The following is a 22006-nucleotide window of genomic DNA, read 5'->3' on the forward strand; positions in this document are numbered from 1 at the left end:
AGATGGGATGCGGCCCAATTCATAAATCCATTTTAGAAAACCAACTGGATTATAAGTAATAATTATTTATTACTTAAAGTTTACCCCCTTGAATTTTTGTTGTTCTACAGAACTTTTCCACAAAGCAAATGTGGACAAATCAACAAATGGGCTTCCAAGAATCCACATTAGCGTACCAGCGCCTTCTTCAACCATTAACCTTCAGATCCCCAGAAAGGAGTTGGTTTGCTGCCAGGGAGGAGGAAATGCCGGCAGAACACGGATAGGTCACTTTCTCTCCCACCTGCAAAAGGAATCCAGTCGTAAAGCAATATGCAAATGAGAAATAACTACTGGGTGCTTTTAAGTTCACAGTCGCAATCACAGACTGAAGTTCCGGTTGAGATTCTGACCCTACGTCACCATCGCGCGGCCGGAAAGAACTGGAACGGCTCCCACTCCGGGGGCGAGCCCACGGAGTAACCTCCTGTGAATTTGGTTGCCTACTAAAATAAGGGTTGCGAGGACGTCACGACAAGTAGGAGACCATACATTCCATGTCGCGACTGATAGAAGCTCAGGGACTACTAGAAGGGAAAACCAGAGAATACAAAAAGGGTAAGCATTAAAATAGGCCGGCTCTTTCGCCTTCCGTGAACCTTGACTCCTTCGGGATGCCGTCGTTGTCCTGGGATACCGAGAGACGCCGTGCCCTGAGCGTCCTGTCTCTATGGAGACGACAATATGGCGGCGGAGTGAGTTCCGAGAGTTGGTCCCAGGATCTGGGGAACCGCGCGAGTGGCGACCGAAGGTATCTGTCCTGGAAGACCACCTCCTTTGGGAAGTTGTGGCCGGGGGTCCTCTTCATGTCCCTTAGAGATCCCGTAGGACTGAGACTTGGGTGAGATCAGCCTGGGGATCTCCTAGAGAAGGGAGGAACGAACTTAAGTATTTTTATCACTTCACTTTATCAATTTCTTTTCCACTCCACACTAGGCCACTTTTCCAGTGGTCATCTTAGGAATGTTTACGTTGGAAATGAGGCAAATAAAGGAAGCTGATGATATATATTTTTCTAAAGTCCTCAAGATTAGAAAATTGGATTTAAAAACAACCCCTAACTGGCCCAGGGTCTTCACAGTCGCTGTAGATGGGTGTCTTTTGGAAGAGTAGCTCAACCGAGTATGGAAGTTATAATTATTAACTACAGTAACACTGGCTCATCTATGGCTTTTTCAAATCCCCTATTTCATCCCAGCTTCACATCAACTTTGTGAAGTAAGATAACCTTTATTTAGTGAGGAGAAACTTATCCATCTCAACCAGCCTGAGCCAATGCAGCCCTCCTTGCTCCAGGAGCAAAGCTCTCTTCCCTAAGCCCTAAGACCTGATCTAGACCAAATTTCTACCCCCATCATCTCTAATTTCTTCTACAGCTGTTGACTGGAGATTTTTTTAGAGCTCTGAGGCAGTGGTATCTATGGAATCCCCTGAAGTCACAGACTTGACTGAGTCAGGCTGGACAACAAAGCCATCCAATAGCCAAAAAGTAATGGGACTCTCCTCCCTGTCTCCCCAGCTGACATTTCTTTGATTCCATCTGAACATCCTCTTTACAGTGGAAGAGAGGGGCCTCCCCTGTCTTGTTCATTGCTTAGCACTGCACATATATAATAGCTGCTCAGTAAAAGCTTTGTGAGTGAATGAATGAATGAGTCAGTGAGTGGAACTAAGATATTCTCCAGAGGTTTTGAAGGTGTTGCCAATTAGGAAAAACTGAATCAACAGAATCTTTTGCTTTGGATGGTGATGCGGAGGGGATGGGAGAGTGTCTGATGAAACTGTGTAAATTTCTAGAGGATAACCATAAAATTATTGACTAAAATGTAATATGTTGTAATAAGGAGTTAAAAGTTGAACCCCAAACTTGAAAAGAGGTGTTTTTTTTTTTGTTAAGTAGGCTGCATTCCACAATGGAGTCCAACGTAGGACTTGAACTCACAACCCTGAGATCAAGACCCTGAGCTGGGGTCGACAAACACTTAACCAACTGAGCCACCCAGGTGCCTCGAAGAGAGAGAATTTAAGACAAATAAAAGACAGCTTGCATCTCACCATAAATTGTTTTTAAAGATTAAAATATATAAGGGACACCTGGCTGGCTCAGTTGGTGGAACATGTGACTCTTGACCCCAGCTTTGTGAGTTTGAGCCCCACGTTGAGTGTAGAGATTACTTAAAAATAAAATCTTAAAAAATAAAATAAAATACATGAGAAGGCCTTCCAACACTGCTTGGTGTATAATTTCTCACTAAATGTCAGTAAAAGTCGTTGCTATTTTTGAGATTGTTATTCGAAGAGGTGGGGAAAGACACTGAGTAGTCTGAAAAATATACATATGTTCAAAAAGGTATTAGATTGATGCTGTCCAATATAGTAGCCACACCTGGGTGTGTGTGTGCTAAAGGAAGTCCCCTAAGGAAGAGGGGGTTTGGAGTTTAGGTCCCATGTGTGTTCCCTAGAGCAAGACCAAACATCCTTTTGAATATTTGGTGAAAGCTGTGGACACTTTCCTTGGGAAAAAAGCACTTCTCCATATATATGACATTTTGCATATGGTTTGCATATTAAATTTGCATATATTTGCCTATAATTTCCAGCTGCAGTCTCTCCCTGGATCCCTCTGCTCTAGAAGTTGACTTGCTTATCTCTGGATTGAGTGGCTATTTCAGTGAATGCTTACTTTAAACCTGGACTGCAGGTTGCATACTGATAGAAAAAACCTGAAAGACCAATAACTATCCAATCTCATTCACCTCTTCTTTGCCCCTTCTTCGCAGAGGAGGCAAGACACGTTCAGAAGAAACAAGTAGAGGGCAAAAGCCAGCTAAAGGTAATGCATGTGCCTCACTCCCTCGGGGCTTCCTGAGAAATGCCATGCATGGCCATGGCAGGCCTCATCCCTGGGTCCCTCTCCTGAATGGGGAGTTTCTAGGCTCCTGGGTCAAGCACTGGATCTTAGATTCAGGCTCATTGCTCGTGGAGCCACTTCCTGCCTCCTTGCCACAGCTGGAAAGTGGGCCCTTCTTTGATAATGAGAGCATCAGTGAGTCTACTCCACAAGCCTCTTTCTTTGATGTCTCTGTCTCCCCTCTGGTCTCTTCCTAGCTCCCCATTGGCAGGAACTTCTGGCTCAGCCAGAGTGCTCCCCTTGGACTTGTGTTCTAGGTGGCTGATGCTCTTCCAGGCAGCCCCAAGCTCCCTGACGCAGATTAGGGACAGCGGGGACTGTACCATGAACTCTGGGTCCTGTCTGAGTGCCAGTACAGCGGCCATGGCCACCATCACTGGCAGCAGTGTGGCGCTAAGCGTCTGCAGCAGCAGCAACACCAGTGCCCGGGTGAGTCCATGACCAGGGTGGGTAGGGCAGGGGGACAACAGGGCAGGGGGCAAGAAGGCAGGGGGCGGGGTAGGAGTCCGGAAGGACCTGACTCCTCTGTCCAAACCCCAACCCTATACCCTGCATACATGGAGCACCACGCCACCTGGAGAGGTGCCAGTCAGAGCTGAGAGAGTAGTCAAGGGTTCTCTCTTCCCTCAGAAAGTTCTCCTGGGCTTGACCCTGTGTGCGTGACCCAGATGTGGATGTTGCTGACTTTTTTGCAGCTCTCGGGTGTCTCTCTGTGACATTGCAGTGGCAGGGGTGGAAGGTAGTTGTCTAGGAGTGTTTGGGGTGTGTGACTGTGTGGGGTGCCGCATGTGTCTGTGTTGTGCATGCATTCTTGTGTCTCTCTAGATACAGTGGTGCTTGCCTTCGCTTCCCTGAGGACTGTGGGGTCATCATCTCACTCCCTCCCTCTGGGCCATTCTGGGCTTGTCTACCCCATGTTTCTTTGCCACCCTTCCCTACTCTGCCTGAGCTGGCAGGAGATTGGAAGTAGAGTGGAAGGGAGGGGCCAGAGTATTTCTCTCCCCCACCCCCACCCCCGGCTTTTGAGACAGTAGTCCCATCAGCAGCTGCATCTCCCCATGACCCCAGTCCCCACCCGAAAGGCGTCAGGGCTCTGAGAAGCCCAGCACCTCCCCTAACCAAGCACAGCAGCCCTTTCTTGATGTTGCTAGCTTCTGGGCACTTCACTATACCTTGGTTGTGCATTAAATTCCTCATTTTAAACACCCACGGTGGCTTCTGTTTTCCTGACTGGACCTGACTGATGTCCCAACTGATATTACCGTAAATTACCCTTTCCCACCCATGTCACCTTTCCTCCATGGGCTGACCAGGAAAGAAAATACCACATTGGCCACCTGACACTCTGTAAATATTTAAACTAAGAGTGTAAGCTCCAAGAGAGAAGAGATGCAACTATCTTGTTCACTGTTGTGGTCCTGGTGCCTAGCACAATGTCTGGCATGTGGTATGTAGTCACCAAATATTTGTCCAACAGATGAATATATCTTTATTTTAAGTAACAACATGGAAGCAATACTTGCCCAAAGATAACGTAACATGGCGGTAAGGGGAGTGTTCATCGCAAAGACTGTGGTAGGAAGAGGTATCTTGCTCATATTCTCTTCACCTTGGCTTTGCCCCTCCATCCCCCTCCCTTCTCAGGTAGATGGGGCTAGAGATCAGCTTGGGAAGGATTTTCCATGATTGATGGGAAGCGTTGGCACACAGCTCCTCTAGCATCGTCAGGAGCAGCCCTTGGAGTGGCCCCACATCACCGTGGGGGGTGGAGGTTTCTTGCAGGCAGATTGACTCCTTCCCCTGCTCTACCAGGCAGTTGAGGGATGGGAGAGGGAATGGTAGAGTATTCTCGTCATCTCCAAAATTGTGCAGGATAGACCACTCCAGCTATGAAAGACTTCTGCAGCAAAAGCATAAAAGCATAGGATGGGAAGGAGGGAAAGGACAAGGCAACATCAGAGAGGACTGGTATCTTTAGGTGCACTGAGGAACAGAGCAGACTAAGACTGCTCAGTATCGGATGGAGTGGTCCAGGGACGGCTGTAGGGGCGGGGTCACGGAAAATCTAGTTGGAAAACCATCGCCATGACCTCAGAAACAGTGATATCTGACTCCAGGGCTTACTGCCCCTCACCGTCTCTCTCCAAGACCATCCCCCAAGGGCCAGCGGTGGGGTAATTCCTTACTTCCTGGAGAAGGGAGATCTTTGCCTCTTCTCTGGGTATTTGAATCTTACCCTGTTAACATGTCCTTTCTTCTCCTCCTTTTCCCTGACATCTGGACAGCCATCCAGCTTGATGGACACTCGCGTGTGCTTCTCAAAGAAGCGAGACAAAGTGAAGAAGAGAGTCATCTGGGGCATTGAGGTGGCCGAGGTACTGCAGTGGAAAGGTTGGACATTAGGGAAGGAGGTCACCAAGAACCTAGCTCTGAAAAACGTGTCCTTGAAAACCCAGAAGATGGTGTACAGGTATGAGTATCAGGGATCAGAGATCCAGCCCCTGAGCCCTCAAGCCCCCCAGTCACTCTTTAGAAAACAAACTTTAAAATTTTCATATAAAATTAGGGGACTTTGAATGGCTCGGTCAGTTAAGAGTCAACTCTTGGTTTCGGCTCCGGTCATGATCTCAGGGTTGTGAGATCAACCTTGCACCCAGCTCCTTGCTCAGCGGGGAGTCTGCTGGAGAGTCTCTCTGCCTCTCCTTGCACCCCCCCTCCCCAACGCGTTCTCTGTCTCTCTCTAAAATAAATAAATATATCTTTTCAAAAATTTAAGTTATCATTTAAAATTAGAAGAGCATATAAAACAGGCACAGTTTGAATAATTATTGAAAGAGGAGCCCTCATGACCAGATTACTAATAGAATAGTACGTGTCTGAAGCTGACCTTCTCCCATGGTGTGTCACTCCCCTGTCGAAACACCTTCACAACCATAAAAGTAACCACCCTCTTGACTTAAAGATTTCCTTGCTTTTCTCTAAAGAAGGGACTTACCACCTATGTATGCATCCCTAGATGATATAGTTTAATTTTACCTTCTTAACAAACTTGATATAAGTAGAATAGTATGGCATATTTTTTTTTATCTCCTTGGGTTTTGTTAAGTTACGTTATGTTTGGAAGACTCATCTGCATGTGACCATAGTTCATTCTTGGTCATCACAGTATAATATTCCAACAGATGCTTATATTGTAATATATTATCCATTCTTCTGCTGAGGGATGTTTGGGTTATTTCTGGTCTGGGACTGTGATCAGCATTCATGTATAGATCTTCACCTGCAGGTTTTTTCCTAGGGTAGATACATAGGAGGAGAATTGCTGTGACCTAGAGCATGTCCATTCTTGCCTTTTATAGAAACTCTTCTCTAAAGTATTCATTCATATTTCTGTTCCCACCAGCCAAGCACGAATTCCCCCACCTCCGCAATTTTACCAACCAAAGCTATTGTCAGAATTTAAAATATTTCCAACAGTGGTGATTTTTTTGTGGCTCTGATTTACATTTCCCTGCTTGTCGACACAGCTAAGTGTCTTTCGTGTGCTATTGGCCATTTCATTGGTGGAATTCCTATTTAAGACTGGACTCACTTTTCTCTTAGATTGTCTTTTTTTTTTTTTTAATGAACTTCACCCTCACACAAGGCTCAAACTCACAACCCCTAGATCAAGAGTCCCATGCCAGGTGCCCCTGTCTTTTTTTCAAATAGAAGTTCTTATTGCTACTAATCTTTTGTCAGTCATGTGTTGTAACTATCTCCTCCCACCTGTGACTTGTCTTTTCATTTATTTACCATGTCTTTTGAAAAATTGAAGTTCTTCATTTCAAAGGAATCAAATGTATCAATCTTTTTAGGTTATGATTGATGCTGCTTTTAAAAAGTCCTTCTCGGGATGCCTGGGTGGCTCAGTTGGTTAAGCAGCTGCTTTCGGCTCAGGTCATGATCCCAGCGTCCTGGGATCGAGTCCCACATCAGGCTCCTTGCTCCGCAGGCAGCCTGCTTCTCCCTCTCCCTCTGACTCTGCCTTCCACTCTGTCTGCCTGTGCTCGCTCTCGCTCTCTCTCTGACAAATAAATAAATAAATAAATCTTTAAAAAAAAAAAAATTAAAAAAAAAAATAAAAAGTCCTTCTCTCCCACTGCCTAGGTCATGAAGACACTATCCTATAGTATCTTCTTTTTTTTTAAGATTTTATTTATTTAGGGGTGCCTGGGTGGCTCAGTGGGTTAAGCTTCTGCCTTCCGCTCAGGTCATGATCCCAGATTCCTGGGATCGAGCCCCGCATTGGGCTCTGCTCAGCAGGGAGCCTGCTTCGCCCTCTCTCTCTCTCTGCCTGCCTGTCTGCCTACTTATGATCTCTCTCTCTGTCAAGTAAATAAGTAAAATCTTTTTTAAAACAGATTTTTTTAAAAAATCTGTTTTAAAAATCTTTAAAAAAAGATTTTATTTTTTAAAGATTTTCTTTTTTAAAAACAAAGTTTTTTTTAAAAAATCTTTTTAAAAAATCTTAAAAAAAATGATTTTATTTATTTACTTCACAGAGAGAGAGAGACAGCAAGAGAGGGAACACAAGCAGGGGGAGTGGGAGAAGGAGAAGCAGGCTTCCTGCTGAGCAGGGAGCCCTATGCAGAGGTCGATCCCAGGACCCTCAATCCCAGGACCCTGGGATCATGACACAGGCTGAAGGCAGATGCTTAACAACTGAGCTACCCAGGCGCCCCTCCTATAGTATCTTCTAAAGATGATGGTTTTGCTTTTCATGTTTGTCTTTAATCTACGCAGAACTGATTTTTGTGAATGATGTTATTTTATTTATTTATTTATTTATTGAATGGTTTCAAGTAGGGATCCGATGATGCTTTTCTTCAAACAAATGTCTAAATATCCCCAAGCCATTTGTTGAAAAGTTCACGCTTTCCCTGATGATCTCCTCCTCCACTGATGTTTATCCTTGTTTGTTTGTGATCTTAATGTGAACAATTCCAACATATCACCATTGGTTTGGATGTTTCCTGTGGCTTTTGGTTTTGACTTGGGTTTTTTAAAGATTTTATCAGGTTAAGGACATTCCCTTCTATTCCTACTTTGCTGAGAGTTTTTCTCATAAACAAGTTGAAGGTTACCTAATATTTTTCTTTATTGAGATGATCATTTGATTTTTTTTTCTGCCTTAATTTGTTAACCTGGTGGAGTACATTAATTGATTTCCTCTGCTAAACCAACCATGTATTTCCTGGAGCAAACTCAACTTTGTTATAATTCTTTCTATACATTGCTAAATTCCTTTGGCTCTCTCCTTTTGTTTATGAGAGAGATAAACCTATACTTTTTCATTCCTCTCCTGCTTCTGTTAGATTTTGGTAACAGTGTTACAGTGGATCCGTATATTTGGGGAACTTTTTTCCCTTATTTTATATTACTGGGAAGGTAAGCCTGGGCTTATTTTTTTTTTCAAAGATTTTATTTATTTATTTGACATAGAGAGATCACAAGCAGGCAGAGAGAGAGAAAGCAGGCTCCCCGCTGAGCAGAGAGCCCAATGCGGGGCTCGATCCCAGGATTCTGAGATCATGACCCAAGCCGAAGGCAGCAGCTTAACCCACTGAGCCACCCAGGCACCCTAACTGGGCTTATTTTTTATCAAATGCTGTGAAGCCATCCAACTTAGTGTTTTCTCTGTGGGAAGATTTTACTTATTTATTTGAGAGAGAGGGAGAATGAGAGAGCACAGCAGGGGGAGCAACAGAGGCGGAGGAGAAGCAGGGTCCCCACTAAGCAGGGAACCCCATGCGGGGCTCCATCCTAGGACCCTGCAATCATGACCAGAGCCGAAGGCAGATGCTTAACTGAGTGAGCTACCCAAGCACCCCTCTATGGGAAGATTCTTAACTACTTATTTAATGGCTTTGATGATTTTAGGTAGGATGGCCATAAAGTGAATTATCTAATTATTGAGTCCACTTTGGTAAGTTATTGTTTCCTAGAAATGGGTTTATGTCATCTAAACTTGAACATTTTTTAACTTTTAATTTATATATTTGACAGAGATCACAGCAGGCAGAGAGGCAGGCAGAGAGAGAGGAAGGGAAGCAGGCCCCCTGCTGAGCAGAGAGCCCAATGTGGAGCTCAGTCCCAGGACCCTGAGATCATGACCTGAGCGGAAGGCAGAGGCTTAACCCACTGAGCCATCCAGTGCCCGTAAACTTGAACATTTATTGGTACAGAGTTATTGGTAGTATCATCTTCCTGTGACTATTTCAGAAGTCTGCACTATCTACTGTTTTGAGACTCCACAGCCTTGCCTAGATCTCGGCTTGGATAGGCACCGTGGCCCCTCTGGTCTCAGCCTTGGTTTCCCTCAGCTCAGTGCGCCAGGATTTTTCTTGTTATCTGAGCCCTGATCGTGAAATGCTTAAGCCCCGGCTCTCTCCTGCAGGCCCCCCAAGACCAAGTTCTTCTTCACCGTCATCCCCCTGCCCATCTTGCTGAGCCCAGGCATAACCTTCACACTCCCCATTATCTTCCGGCCTCTGGAAGAGGTAAGGTCTGCCACTGAGAGGGGGCGGTCAGGGAGGGACATGGGCACCGTGACCTTGGAATAGGAAGCAGAGCAGAGCAGCAAAAAGAACCCCCCTCCCCCACCAAGACACACACACACACCCATCCTGCCAGCTTCAGAAGCTCCAGCTTGGGAAACCCTGGAGAGGCTCCGAGCCTGAACTCATTGGACAGCAGAAGGGATCCCAGTCGGATGTTGGAGGCTAGTCTGTGCTACTCTATTGGCCACAAGCCTTAGATTCCTTACCCTTAATCTCTTCCTACTCTCAGAACATTCCCCCAAATACTTTGGTCCTCGCAAAAGAGGCCCCTGATCTCTAAGACCAAGACAGTGTGAGAGGAAAAGTACCCAGCTCTCCTCGGACACTGATGGGGGGAGGGCATGATCCAGCCCCGCCCTCAGCGACTGTGTTGGGGGCAGAACCAATAGCAGGAGGGGTGGAGGGGGGGGGGATTGTGGTCCCTGAACACCATACACTTACCACGGATATGTGACTGCCTCCGGCCCCCCCACCTCCCACATTGCAGAAGGAGTATGTGGACCAGCTCTGGTTTGAGAAAGAAGAGGGAATGTTCTATGTGGACCTGAGGGCCACCCTGCCTCGCCACAGTCTGATCTGCCCACCGTCCCTACAGTTGCCCATGTGTGCTGTGGGGGACACAGCTGAGGCCTGGTTCTGCCTGGAAAATGTGGGGTGAGGGGAGCAGCTGAGGCTCAGAGGTGGGGAGAGTGAGCTCGGTGAGGAGGGTGCCAGGATGCTGTTGGGGGAGGGGAGGAAGAGAAGGGCCCAGCATCTCTGGGTCTTTCTAAAATAGAGACAGGGGTCCAAATGAGCCCAGGGGCTCTGATCTGCAACCCCCCGCCCTCTCCAGGGACCTGCCCACCTTCTTCACCTGGGAGTTCCCCAGCCCATTCCATATACTGCCCACCACGGGCCTGCTGGAGCCAGGCCAGGCCTCCTACATCAAGGTGACATTTCATCCCCTTTTGGCTATCCTCTATGAAGCTCAGGCCACATGCTGGTACGGAGAGGGCAGCAAGCAAAAAAGCAGCATCCAGCTGCAGGCTGTGGGTGAGGCCGACCTCTCACTTGTCCTGAGTCCCCCTGCTGCCCCTTCTGGGTCTCAGAGCCTCAGGGTGCACCCCCGCACCTCCCCTGCTGGCCTGTCCTCCACAGGACCTCCACCAGCTTCCCCCACCCCCCCACCCCCCCAGCCCTGCAGGCTTTGCCTTTTCTTTGCCTTCCTTGGTGTGGCAGACCAGTGCTTCCCTGGGGATCCCTGCCTTCTTCAAGGGACAGTTCAGCTGGGGCAACAGAGACCCTGGTGGGTTTCTTCCCAAGACTCCCCGTCTCTACCCCAGCCAAGTGTGCACAACTGCTGGTGAGCATAAAGCAGAAGCGCCCAGAGGACCAGGATGCTGAAGGCGCCCAGAAAGTGCTGCACTTCGGCACGGTCGCCGTGGGCTGCACCGCGGAGAGGCAGATCAAGCTTTACAACCCTTCGGCGGTATGCCTCCTGTTGTGGGAGGGTCGGGGGGTGAGCAGGCAGGACCACAGGACCAGATGCTTCTAAGACCCCCCCCTTTACAAAGTGCCCTCTTCCTCTCCATGCCTTTGGCCCCAAGCCTCACATAACTCACGTCTGTTGATACACGCATGTGTCAACAGGTGTCCTCTCTTCTCAGCTGGGGACTGGGCTGGGGTATCCCTTGACACCCCCAGAGCAACTCCAAGAGCAGCCCTAAGGGGGTCCTACCCCCAGGACCACAGCTAGCCTTTCTGATACCTTCGGGGAAAGAAAAGAGTATCCACCAGGCTGTCCCAGTGCCTAGCACATAGCTTGGCCTCTTCTTTCCTCTTGGTGAGGTGGCCTCTGTACTCAAACTGACAAGTAGGGCACAGGATGGACTTCGGCTGTCCTCACCTGCTCAGTCATGCACTTTGGTAAGGACAGCTGCCTCACCCTGTGACCTGACCCTTCTGCCCCTCCCTGGTCCCACAGGTGAGCGCCCCCTTCCGGATCGAAGTAGCCCCAGACATGCTGGCCAAAGATCATGCCTTCTCATGCCCCACTACCAATGGCATTGTGCCTCCAGGCGGGAAGAAGTTAGTGTCAGTGTCCTTCCACCCTGAGACCTTGGACGTCAGAACTATTGACTACTTGTCCATCATGCCCTCTGGCTGTGCCTCCCAAACCCTGCTCAAAGTCGTTGGTTTCTGTAGAGGTACTGGCCACCCTAGGACAGCGCACTGCCTCTGGGGACAGGAGCAGCCCCCATTTAGGACTGGGAAGGGATCTTGGCCTGCTTGAAAGGCCTGGTGCCTCCATGCCCTTCAGCCTGGGTGTCTGCTGCCCCCTGGTGGGCTCAGTGTGGAATCAGTTTTGGACGCCCAGAGATAATATTCTTGCCCTCACCCCCTGGTGAACTTGGAGGTCAGCTCGGGTTGCTGGGGCTCAGCCTTCTGTCTCCAGGAATTGCCACCTTCCATTAGGGGACTTCTTCTGAGATATCCTCAGGGAGGCTGATAGCCCAGCCCCACCCAGGTGGCAGGGCTCACAGGAGTCCCATCTCCACTCAGGTCCTGATGTGTCCCTGCAACACAACTGTGTCAACTTCAGCTGGGTCAACCTTGGACAGTTCTCGGAGCAGCCCCTGTGGATTGAGAACAAGTCGGACTGCACAGCCTACTTCCAGTTTGCCATTGACTGCCAAGAGAGTGTCTTCGGCATCAGACCGGCCTTTGGGACTCTGGTGGGCAAGGCCCGTATGACCCTGCACTGTGCCTTCCGGCCCACTCACCCCATCATCTACTCCCGGCGAGTGGCCTGTCTCATCCACCACCAGGTGAGCAGTGGGGGAAGAGGCGAGGAGAGGCTCTCCTGGGACTTGGAGGAGCCAACCTGAGGCCCAGTGATGAAGACAGTGCTTGGCGATCACTCTTTTGTATTCAGGAAACTCTACTTGGATTATCTCTGCCAGGGCCGGGCCAAGGGCATAGGAAGGCTCACTCCAGACCAGGTCAAGGGCTTTTCTGCTGCTGCTGCTGCTGCTGCTGCTGCTGCTGCTTCTGCCAATGGGATGGGGAGAGGGGGGACTGGACTCAGAGTAGAGAGCCTTAAAGTCAGGACCCAACTCAGGGCCATGGGCAAGGTTATCCAAATCGTACCTTGACCAGCTGGCATCTGGCCCAGGTGGCAAGCGGGGGCTAAAGTCTAGCCTCATACAGATGCATGTTATAGGACCCCCTGTTCCTGGACCTGATTGGGACCTGCCACTCAGACAGCACCAAGCCAGCCATCCTGAGGCCACAGCATCTGGCTTGGTACCGCACGCACCTGGCACGGGGCCTGACGTTCTACCCTCCCGACATCTTGAGCACGTTGCTGAGGGAGAAGAAGCTGGAGCAGGATAAGAATGGGGCCCTCAGGATTCCCACCGAGGTTTGATGGACCACTTGGGGCCTCCCACAGATAGGCTCCCTTCTCTAGGTCCATGCTCCCTTCTCCAGAAATTCTTAGCGAGCCGTGTTCCCCCAGAGCCCTGTGGGTGCCATTAGTAGTTGGGGATGACCTGTGTGGATCCCTGTCATCTTTTCCAGAAAGGGGCACGCAAATGAGGGGCAGTGGCAGGAGAAATGGCAGTTGGGCCCCCGCTCACTTGTCTCTCCCCACACAGGACCTGGCGGACGTGTCATCCCCGAAGTATCCTCTCATTTCCCCCATGACTGAGTACTTCTTCGATGGCACCAATGACAGAGCCATCTTCCCCCCACCGGTCAGCATAGAGCCCACGGAGGTGGACTTTGGTGCCTGCCCCGGGCCTGAGAACCCCAACCCTGTCCCCCTGTGCTTGATGAACCACACCAAGGGCAAGATCACGGTGGTCTGGACACATAGGTCTGATTGTCCCTTCTGGGTGACCCCAGATACCTTCAGTGTGCCTCCACTGAAGTCCATGGCCATGCGCCTGCACTTCCATCCACCTGACCCCAACTGCTTGTACGCCGCGGAGCTCGAGGCCTTCGCTGTCTATAAGGTGTGTGCGGGCAGAAGAGATCAGGGGAGGGCCTCCGGTCTGCCCTGGAGCTTGAATGGCAAGGTGGGGTTGCAGGAAGTGGCGGGAGCCCCTAGAGGATCCTTCCTCTCTGTGCCAGGCTCCTCTTTGGCCACACTCCACAGTCCTTACTGGTTTGTCTTCTCCAAGGCTTATCGGCTGCCTTGGCCAAGGGGTTCTTGGCCCATCTGACTGCCTCTAGTGCTTGTGTCACCCCTGTACCCCACACCCAGTCAAGAGAGAACTCAGCTGGGGTCCAGCCCTTTGGGAAAACTCACCACACAAGGAGTCACTCCCTGGAGCTCCTGACTTCTCTCTAGTCCTTGAAGTAGGGAGTGGTCCATCCAGAAGAACTATGGGCAGGAACCAGAGCCTGGGAGACCAAGTCAGGGGAGCCGGATAATTAGGCGGGGGCGGTGGGGGGAGCTTCTAGCATGACCTCCCTTGGCCAGGGAACTTGGACCATAGGCTGTGCTCAGCCCAGCCTCTTGGTCACAGATGCTGGTCACTCCCTCATCTCTGGTCCTGCTTTTTCCCTTCCTTATTGGCTCTGCCTATGCTGCTATTCTCTGCCAGGGGCCAGGGTGCCAGGAATGAGAAATTAGCATCCCTTATCAGCTCTGTGACCCTGGGCAAGTCCTTTAATGTCCCTGATGCCCTGGTCTTTTCATCTAAAAGTGTGGGGCCATATCTGAACTTTTGAGAAGGCTTTCCAAAGCTAAGACTTTAATTGCCTCCGCTCTAATATCTTGGCAGCGGGGGGTGGGGGGCAGGGAGATATGGAGGATTTAGGAATAAGGCTGTGGACACCTGGCTTTGCCAAGTCTGACCCATCCAGATTGTTAGGCTACTGGCTCTGGCCCGGCCCTGTCTGCTACAGCAGCCACCAGCCACACATGGCCACCGAACACCCAAAAGGTGGCCAGTTCAAATGAGATATATCATAAGAGACCCACCGGCTTTCAAAAACTTAGCGCCAAAAGAATGTAAGGTATCTCACGCATCACTTATATGTTGATTTTGGGTTGAAGTGGTAAGATTTGGGATCCGTTGGGATAAATAAGTCATATCGCTGAGATTGCCACCTTCCATTAGGGGACTCCTTCTGAGATATCCTCAGGGAGGCTGATAGCCCAGCCTCTAACTTCTTCCCGCCTGGAGGCACGTCGTTTCACTTTGAGACTGGCTGCTAGAACACGTAAAACTACCTTTGTGGCTTGCCTTCGTGGCTCGTGTCCTGTTTCTTTTGGCGGGCGCATCTCTAGGCCGCCACATTCCTGCAGGAGAAATGCTGTCCTCACACCCCTGCCTCGGCCCCAGCCTGCTGCTGCTGTGGTTATGACAGAGCCTCCTTGCGGGAGTGCCGAGCACGGCCCCTGTGCCCTGTGGTCAGAGCCGTTAAGGTGGCTGTTCTCTGTTCTCTGTTCTCTGTTCTCTGCGCTGTCTTCCCAGGGAGACCCTGTCTTCTCTCTGTGCCTGGTGTGGGACTCCTGTAGCACAGTGGGGCAGGATAGGGGGCCCCGCAGGGTCGGACATGGGACTCTCAGCTCGTCCACTGGTCTGGCCCCCTGTGCAGGTTCTGCAGAGCTATAATAACATCGAGGAGGACTGCACCGTGTGTCCCTCCTGGTGCCTGACAGTCCATGCACGAGGCCACAGCTATCGTGCTGCCTTGGAACACCCTGTCCCTCAGTATTCTCTGCATGCCCCCAAGGTGAGCATGGCCCCAGCGGCAGTGGGAGGTAGGACAGGGGAGTTTGGCCTTGGTCCGGTCCATACTCTGCCGGCCTTGCATACATCCCAACACCCTCCCAGGCCATCCCACCCTCCCCACCGCATGGCTCCCCGGGCATGGAGGGCTCTCTTGGGGGCCAGTCTGGTTTCGGACCCCTGGCCGCTCCTTGCTCCATCTGGAATACTCGCCGGCTATCTCGCACTGAGATTGAAGATTCTCTGGCTCCTTCATTTGTCTGTGCCTTGTTTGCTAAGCACCTGCTCAGGGATCTGACCCTCCCACCATGAGCCCCTGGCCTTGGAGATTGCCCAGGCTCCTGTGGGTCACAGAGCCAGACCCTTGGTTTCCTGAGTCATAATTCCCAGGCCTCTCCGAAGAACCATTGGAGGTCATGTCTGACCCGAGCAGCCAGATGACAGAAGGCTTAAAAGCATCAAGCCTGGACCCAGACGACCGAGTTCCAGTCCTGGTCTCTCCTTCCACAACTCTTCCCGGTCTCCCTGACCTTTGTCATCCTTTCTGTCCATCTCCCCTGCCCTCATGCCTCATATTGCTGGAAAGGCACCCCTCCAGGGCCCTGTGCTGCCCCCCCCACCAGCTGCACTTCTGCTCTCCAATCCCCACCTGACTTCACCACCTGAGATTCAGCTCAAGTCCCTTCCTGACTGCATGGGGTTCCCCTCCCTGACCCCCGTCTCTTTCTCATGGCTGGTTCCATCCCAGCAGTGTTTTACGTCTGTCCATCTGATTCTGGGCCTGTGTTGCCCAACCCCCCGCCCACCCGCCACCTCACAGGCGGGCATGTCTGTCCCAGCTGGGTGGGCGCCCTGTCCGAGATCTCAGGCCTTATACGATATGGCTGGCCTAGTTCTTACCCTGCAGCTGATCATACCCTCCGCGCTTCAGGAATGTTTAGAAGCTGGGAATTCTGGGGCTTTCCCCTTGTCAAAGAGGGGCCAAGGGGTTCCTCTCAGCTCTCTGTAAGAGAGTTATCTAGAAGGGACTGCTGATCCCAGAGCTTCTGGACCAGGATCTCTGAAAGTGAATTCTCCAAAGGATGACTTGTGGGCACCCTAAAATGAAAGACCTCCTTAACTCTGCGGAGGAAGTCTCAGATGACTGTTTCCTGGGCTCACTTCCCTACGGCCGCTCCCTCTCCCTGTCTGGAGGTCTCTGGAGGACAGAATCATTTTTTGGTGCCAAGCTGTGTCCCTCTGTTCCCTGCTCGCAGGGGAGTGACTGGGATGTGTGGAGGTATCTTGGCTCTCCTTGAAGACAGGCCCAGCCAAGCCCACACAGACTTCCCTGAGCCCCCGGGCATCTGGACTACCGAGAGATGTGGCTCACGTGTGGGTCAGTGGGGTGAGGGAGGAGGAAGCATATAGATCTGAGCGTGGATCCCTCTTGTGCACCCCAGCTCTTTGCTGCAGTGTCCGCCGGTGAACCCTCCTACCGTAGCCTGCTCTTGATCAACAAAGGCTCCATGATGTTGACCTTCAACTTGGCCCCCCAGAGCAGCTCAGACATCTCCCTGCGGCCCAGTTCAGGCCTCGTGGCCCCCAGGGCCCACCAGATCTTCCTCATCTGTACCTACCCTAAGGGCAACTGCTGGAAGCAACACCTTTTCTACTTACAGTTTAATTTTTGTCCCCAGTATCTCAAGGTAAAAGGCAAGGCTAGGGGACTGGGTCCTGAGGAATGGGCCGTAGTCTGGGGCTTTCCTTCTCAAAGCCAGATTCTGGGTTGGCCTCTAAATCTCCCCTAAAGTAGCCAAGGGGCTGCTTCTCTCCCCTCCCCCCAGGAAGTGCCCTAGGAGGGCAAAGACCCCTTGGCCCCATTTGTGAAGAGCTCCCCACCCTCAGGCCCAGCATGTCGACCTCAAGGTGTCTGGGACAAGAAAAGGGATGCAGAGGTCCCAAAGAAATGAGTGGGGGCAAAATAAGACTCATTGCAGGTTGCAGAGGGAGGTGTGGGGTTGGGCTGGAAAAGGAGCCAGGCTGGTGGGCCCACATCTGGCCCATGAAATGATCGGTACCTCCTGTCTCGGTCCCTGGGTTCTTTTCAAGAACCATCTCTTGGGTCGGTCTCCACCTACTCTGCCTTGACAGAAGCTGCCTGTGCCCAGGCTGGAGGAGGGCCTTTTGCCTTTCCTCCCAGGGGAAAAGCTGCCCACCCGTGGCCTCTCAGACATTTGGGGGAGCCGGGGCAGCGGAGTGACATCCGGTCCCTGCCCTCCCTCCCCCGGCCCTAGGAGGTAAGCATGCAGAGCCGGGAGGAGCCCCTACAGCTAAAGCTGGACACCTCTAAGAGCGTGTTCTTCAAGCCCACCTGGGTGGGCTGCTCCTCCACCAGCCTCTTCACCTTCCGTAACCCCTCGCGTCTGCCCCTGGAGTTTGAATGGAGGATTTCCCAACCTTATGGAAAGATCCTGGCCGTCCAGCCTGTGCGGGGGCTTATCCAGCCCAGCGAGAGCATTGTGAGTGCCCCGCCCTGCTGCTGCCCCCGCCACCCCTGTGCTCCCATCTGCATGCTCCCCGCACCCTGCCCACAGCCAAGGCTCACACTGGAGAGAGTCTACGTTGAGCTGGGGCTGCTGTCTCTAAGGAGATCCAAGGTCACCTTCATCTCTTACTCACGCCTCTCCGGGGGCCGGACTTATAGTGTGCACCCTCCCATTTATTCCATAACCACCTCCCCCGCCTTACAAGCAGGTGGGACAGCTGCCATGGTCTTAGCCCCCATTTTACAAAGAAGAATTGAAACTTAGAGAAGAGAAAGCCATTTATGAATATTACAAATGAGGAGGTGGAGAGCTGGCACTTGAAACACTTTCAAGGGGCAAGTCCTCTCTCCATCCGTGGTCCCCAAAGCTGCAAGATCGCTGCGAGGTGGTTTGGGGCCAGGTGGGTGCGTATCATGAAGGCGTGAGGAAGGGGAGTCCTCAGCAGCAGTCCGAAGGGGGGTACTGGCTGGGACCCAAACTAGCAGAGCCCCATTTCCTGGTCTAGGGCCATACAGACAAGTTGGGGAGGCCGGACACCAGAACCACCAACACATGGTGTCTGGAAGAACCCAGGTGGTAGTCAGGGAGGCCAGAGACAGCATAGGCTCTGGAGTTGGCTTCAGGAGCTCACACTCCAGCTCCCACCAAACCCCTCGTCAGCCTTGTGACCTGCGGCAAGTTACCCCACTTCTCTGTCTCCGGTGTGTCATCAGAAAATGAGGTACTAAATAATACCACTTACCTCGTGGGGATAAAGGATGGAGAGGCTGAAGGAATGAACATAAAATCCGATGTGTGGGAAGTGCCCAACACAGGGTTATCACTCAGAGGTACCATAGCTTGGTCCCCCACTGTGGGATCTCCTGTGGCCAGGAGTCTGGGCAAGGGGTTTTGGAGACCCCACGCAGGGATGATCTCTGTGACCCCAGACGCTGACATGGACCTTCAGCCCTCTGGAGGAGACCAAGTACCTGTTCCGAGTGGGGATGTGGGTCTGGGAAGCCGATCTGCCCCCAAACACCAAGCCCCCCGCCACCACCCACTACATGCTCAGGCTGGTGGGCATGGGCATCACCAGCAGCCTCTCCGTGAGTAGGAGAACCCTGGCAGGTGGGGCTGGGGAGCTGCGGGCCGGGGCACAGGTGGGAGGGAAGGCCCCAGGGTGCCCGACTCCAAGAGGGCAAGGGATGGGAGCCATCCAGCCCTCTGGCCCTGTACTCCCTCATCAATTCTCTGAGGCCAGGGGTGGGGAAGCCAGGGCTGTGGCCGGCTGACTCTGGCCCTCAGGTGAAGGAAAAGGAGCTGGAATTCGGGAACGTGCTGGTGAACAGCAAGCAGTCCAGATCGCTGAAGCTTCTGAATGATGGCAACTGCACCCTTTATTATCGCCTGTTCCTGGAGCAGTGCAGCCCTCAGGTCGTGGACAACGGGCCTCTTGGTACTCGAGCCCGGGCCAGGGCTGGGGCCAGGGAGGCAAGCAGGGAGGGACGATGGTTAACCAGATCATGCTTTGGCGGAAGGCAGAGCAGGGCTTAAAACTTGGTGCTTCCACCTTTTAGATGTGTGGCATGGGGTGGGTGACTCTCTGAGCCTCAGCTGCCTCATCTATAAAATGGGACGATTGCCAGCACCTGCCTCCCAGGGCTGCAAGGCAGAGTGAAGTGCTTAGCAGATGCCAGTGACACAAAACGTGGTTTCCTCTGTCTGCTCTGGGAAGAGGGACTCTGCTCCCTGTTTTCCTGGCTCTGGGCCTGCTCTCTAGCCAGTACTCTGCGCCCAGGGGAGGGTATGTGGAAAGGAGCAGGAGGAGAGGCTGGGACTCTCTGGCCTGCACTGAGGGCTTCTTCTGTCCTTGACCCCACCGGGGTCATCCCTGAGCAGCCCTGCAGCTGGACCGCACAGAGGGGAGCCTGCCACCCCGGTCCCAGGACACTATCTGCTTGACCGCTTGTCCCCACCAGCGCTCCCAGTACTGCTGGAAGATCAGCTATGCTCTCCTCTCGCACAGAGGTACGTGGGCCACCTGAGAGGATAGGGGGCGGACTGTGTGAGCAGGACCTGGGGTGGGCGGGTGCCAGCGATCCAGACAGTGCCAGCAGGGTGTGCGTTAGCATGGTGGGATGTGCTGGGGTGACTGGTGTGTATGCCTCATAATGACCACATCCGTCTACACAGATGTCCATGTATGTGTGTGCACATGTGCAAAAAAAAAAAAAAAAAAAAGGCTGATGCGTATTAGTTACCCCATGAATGAATTTTGAAAACGTTACGCCAGGTGAAAAAAGCCAATCACCAAAACCCCACATATTGTATGATTCTGTTTATGTGAGATGTCCAGCCAGGACAGGCAACTCTATAGAGACAGAAAGTAGATCAGTGGTGGCTGGGGGATGGTGTCGGGGGAGGGGACCGGGGAGTGACAGCTTTTTGGTACCAGGCTTCTTTTGGGGGTGATGGAAATGTTCTAAATTAGATAGTGGTGATGGTGGCACAGCTATGAATACAGGACAAATCTGGATTGTATGGGTTAAAAGTGTTAATTTCATGATATATAAATTCTACCTCAATAAAGCCATTAGTGAGAGTCAGTGTGCAAACAAGCGACAACACCCAGTGAGCACCACAAGGCACACAGAGCATTTCAGACAATGCCTGACACATAGAAAGTACCAGACGAGGCTTGGCTGTTCTGGAAAGGTCCCAGAGCCTGGGAGATATCCGCTCCTCCTGACAAGGGTCCTGGGAAGGTGGCCAGGGATCCTACATGCTCAGCCTGCATGCTGGGGCCCAGGACAGCAGAGAGGTGAGGCCACTCCTCACGTCCACACCTCTCTCCCCTAGATAACAAGGCTGGGAAGAGGCAGGAGCTGTGTTGCGTCTTCCTGATGGCTGTGTACCCCTTGCTCTCCATCCTGGATGTCTGCCCCGTGGGCAGCGCCAAGGGCATCACCCGGAAACACCTGTGGCGCCTCTTCTCCCTAGACACGCTCAACAGTTACTTGGAGCGTGACCCCACCCCCCAAGAGCTCACCTACAAGGTGCCCACCCAGCACAGGTGAGGTGGGCTCAGGGCGGGGGCAGGGTCTATCTGGGGTGTTCTTGGAGCTCTCTGCCCACACCCTCCCCCCGGCACCAGGACCTATCTATGGAGTGTCTCCCCATCCCCCCCCCCCCAAATTCTTTCCATCTCTGGAGTGGCCTGAAGAAGTCAGGGATGAGCTCAAGGTCACAAATGCTAGCCCACCCCAGTCCCCGAGTCCCAGATTCTCCAATTCTCACCGACAGGAAGATGATTGCTTGGCCAGCCATCCGCCCCTGGTGAGGGGTTCCGTACTGTCTGCCTCTGTCTCTGAGTCTGAGTCTCTGCTTCACACAGCACAAGCCAGATCCCCACTGTCTTCACCCATCTGAAGCTCGACTTCAACTTCGGGGCGGCGCCAATGGAGGCCCCACCCTCAGTGGTGCTCCTGGCCCTGAAGAACCGTGGAGTGGTGTCCCTGGACTGGTATGGGGGGCTGGGAGGGGGCTGCTGGGGGGGCCCGGGAGGCAGGTGCTGGAGGCCATCTCTGGCTCCAGGTGGACCTAGCTGTCTGGTGCCTGTGAGCAGTGGATCCCCTCCTTCATGGGGTGGGGAGGCCAGTGTGGGATTGGGATCATCCTTCAGTGCTCCAAACCTGTCACTGCCCGGAGACATGGCCTTAGGCTCAAGAGTGGGAGAGGCTGATGGAGACTGGCATGGTCATCCTAATTACTTAATGAGTGAGAGTTGTCCTATGGGCTCCTGCTGTGTGCCAGGTACCAATTTATGAGACTTTTCTCCTCCAAGCCTCACACCAACCCCAGGGGGAAAAAACCCTCCTCTGCTGACTTTTTCAGATGGAGGCTAAGGCCACTCATCCATTAGCAGGCAGAGCCGGGTTCAAAGCCAGAGTGGTACCAGTTAGATGGCAAGAAGTCTTCAGAGTGCCTCCATGTCCCAGGCACTGTTCTAGGCAGTGGGGCACCCCCAGTAGAGTTTCAGTCCAGGGAGGCCAAGCCTGTATGGGGCTGAGTGAAGATCTCTGGTGGGGAAGGACAGGGACAGGCTGCCACCAAGCTGGTGTTGGGGAGGAAGACGTGGCTGAAGAAGTCACGTGGGCTGTGGGAAGGCTGGAGGCCGGCCACAGGGCAAGCTGCGCCTCTCTGGTCACAGCAGCCCAG

At 52.2% G+C, this 22006-nt stretch overlaps 1 protein-coding gene across 5 annotated transcripts in view; it reads left to right on the top strand.

Moving 5' to 3' along the window:
- Positions 1–373: 373 nt before the first annotated feature.
- CFAP65 (cilia and flagella associated protein 65) overlaps positions 374–22006 on the top strand; it is a 36417-nt gene continuing 14784 nt past the window's right edge. The window contains exons 1-20 of one of the 5 annotated variants that reach the window (XM_082691444.1): positions 374–597; positions 2820–2872; positions 3208–3379; positions 5236–5420; positions 9390–9492; positions 10040–10206; positions 10385–10584; positions 10875–11020; positions 11516–11738; positions 12094–12359; positions 12755–12955; positions 13191–13550; positions 15145–15282; positions 16721–16966; positions 17555–17779; positions 18736–18894; positions 19094–19244; positions 19688–19816; positions 20648–20861; positions 21183–21311. In XM_082691444.1, the coding sequence (XP_082547570.1) occupies positions 3215–3379; positions 5236–5420; positions 9390–9492; positions 10040–10206; positions 10385–10584; positions 10875–11020; positions 11516–11738; positions 12094–12359; positions 12755–12955; positions 13191–13550; positions 15145–15282; positions 16721–16966; positions 17555–17779; positions 18736–18894; positions 19094–19244; positions 19688–19816; positions 20648–20861; positions 21183–21311 (3407 nt within the window). In that variant the 5' untranslated portion in view covers positions 374–597; positions 2820–2872; positions 3208–3214. Of the gene's footprint in view, positions 598–620; positions 881–2819; positions 2873–3207; positions 3384–5235; positions 5421–9389; positions 9493–10039; positions 10207–10384; positions 10585–10874; positions 11021–11515; positions 11739–12093; positions 12360–12754; positions 12956–13190; positions 13551–15144; positions 15283–16720; positions 16967–17554; positions 17780–18735; positions 18895–19093; positions 19245–19687; positions 19817–20647; positions 20862–21182; positions 21312–22006 lie in introns of those variants that run through there. The other 4 variants (XM_082691443.1, XM_082691442.1, XM_082691441.1 and 1 more) reach the window with 4 other exon arrangements.

Source organism: Mustela nivalis (genome assembly GCF_964662115.1).
Source record: "Mustela nivalis genome assembly, chromosome: 11".
NCBI classification, from domain to species: Eukaryota; Metazoa; Chordata; class Mammalia; order Carnivora; family Mustelidae; genus Mustela; species Mustela nivalis.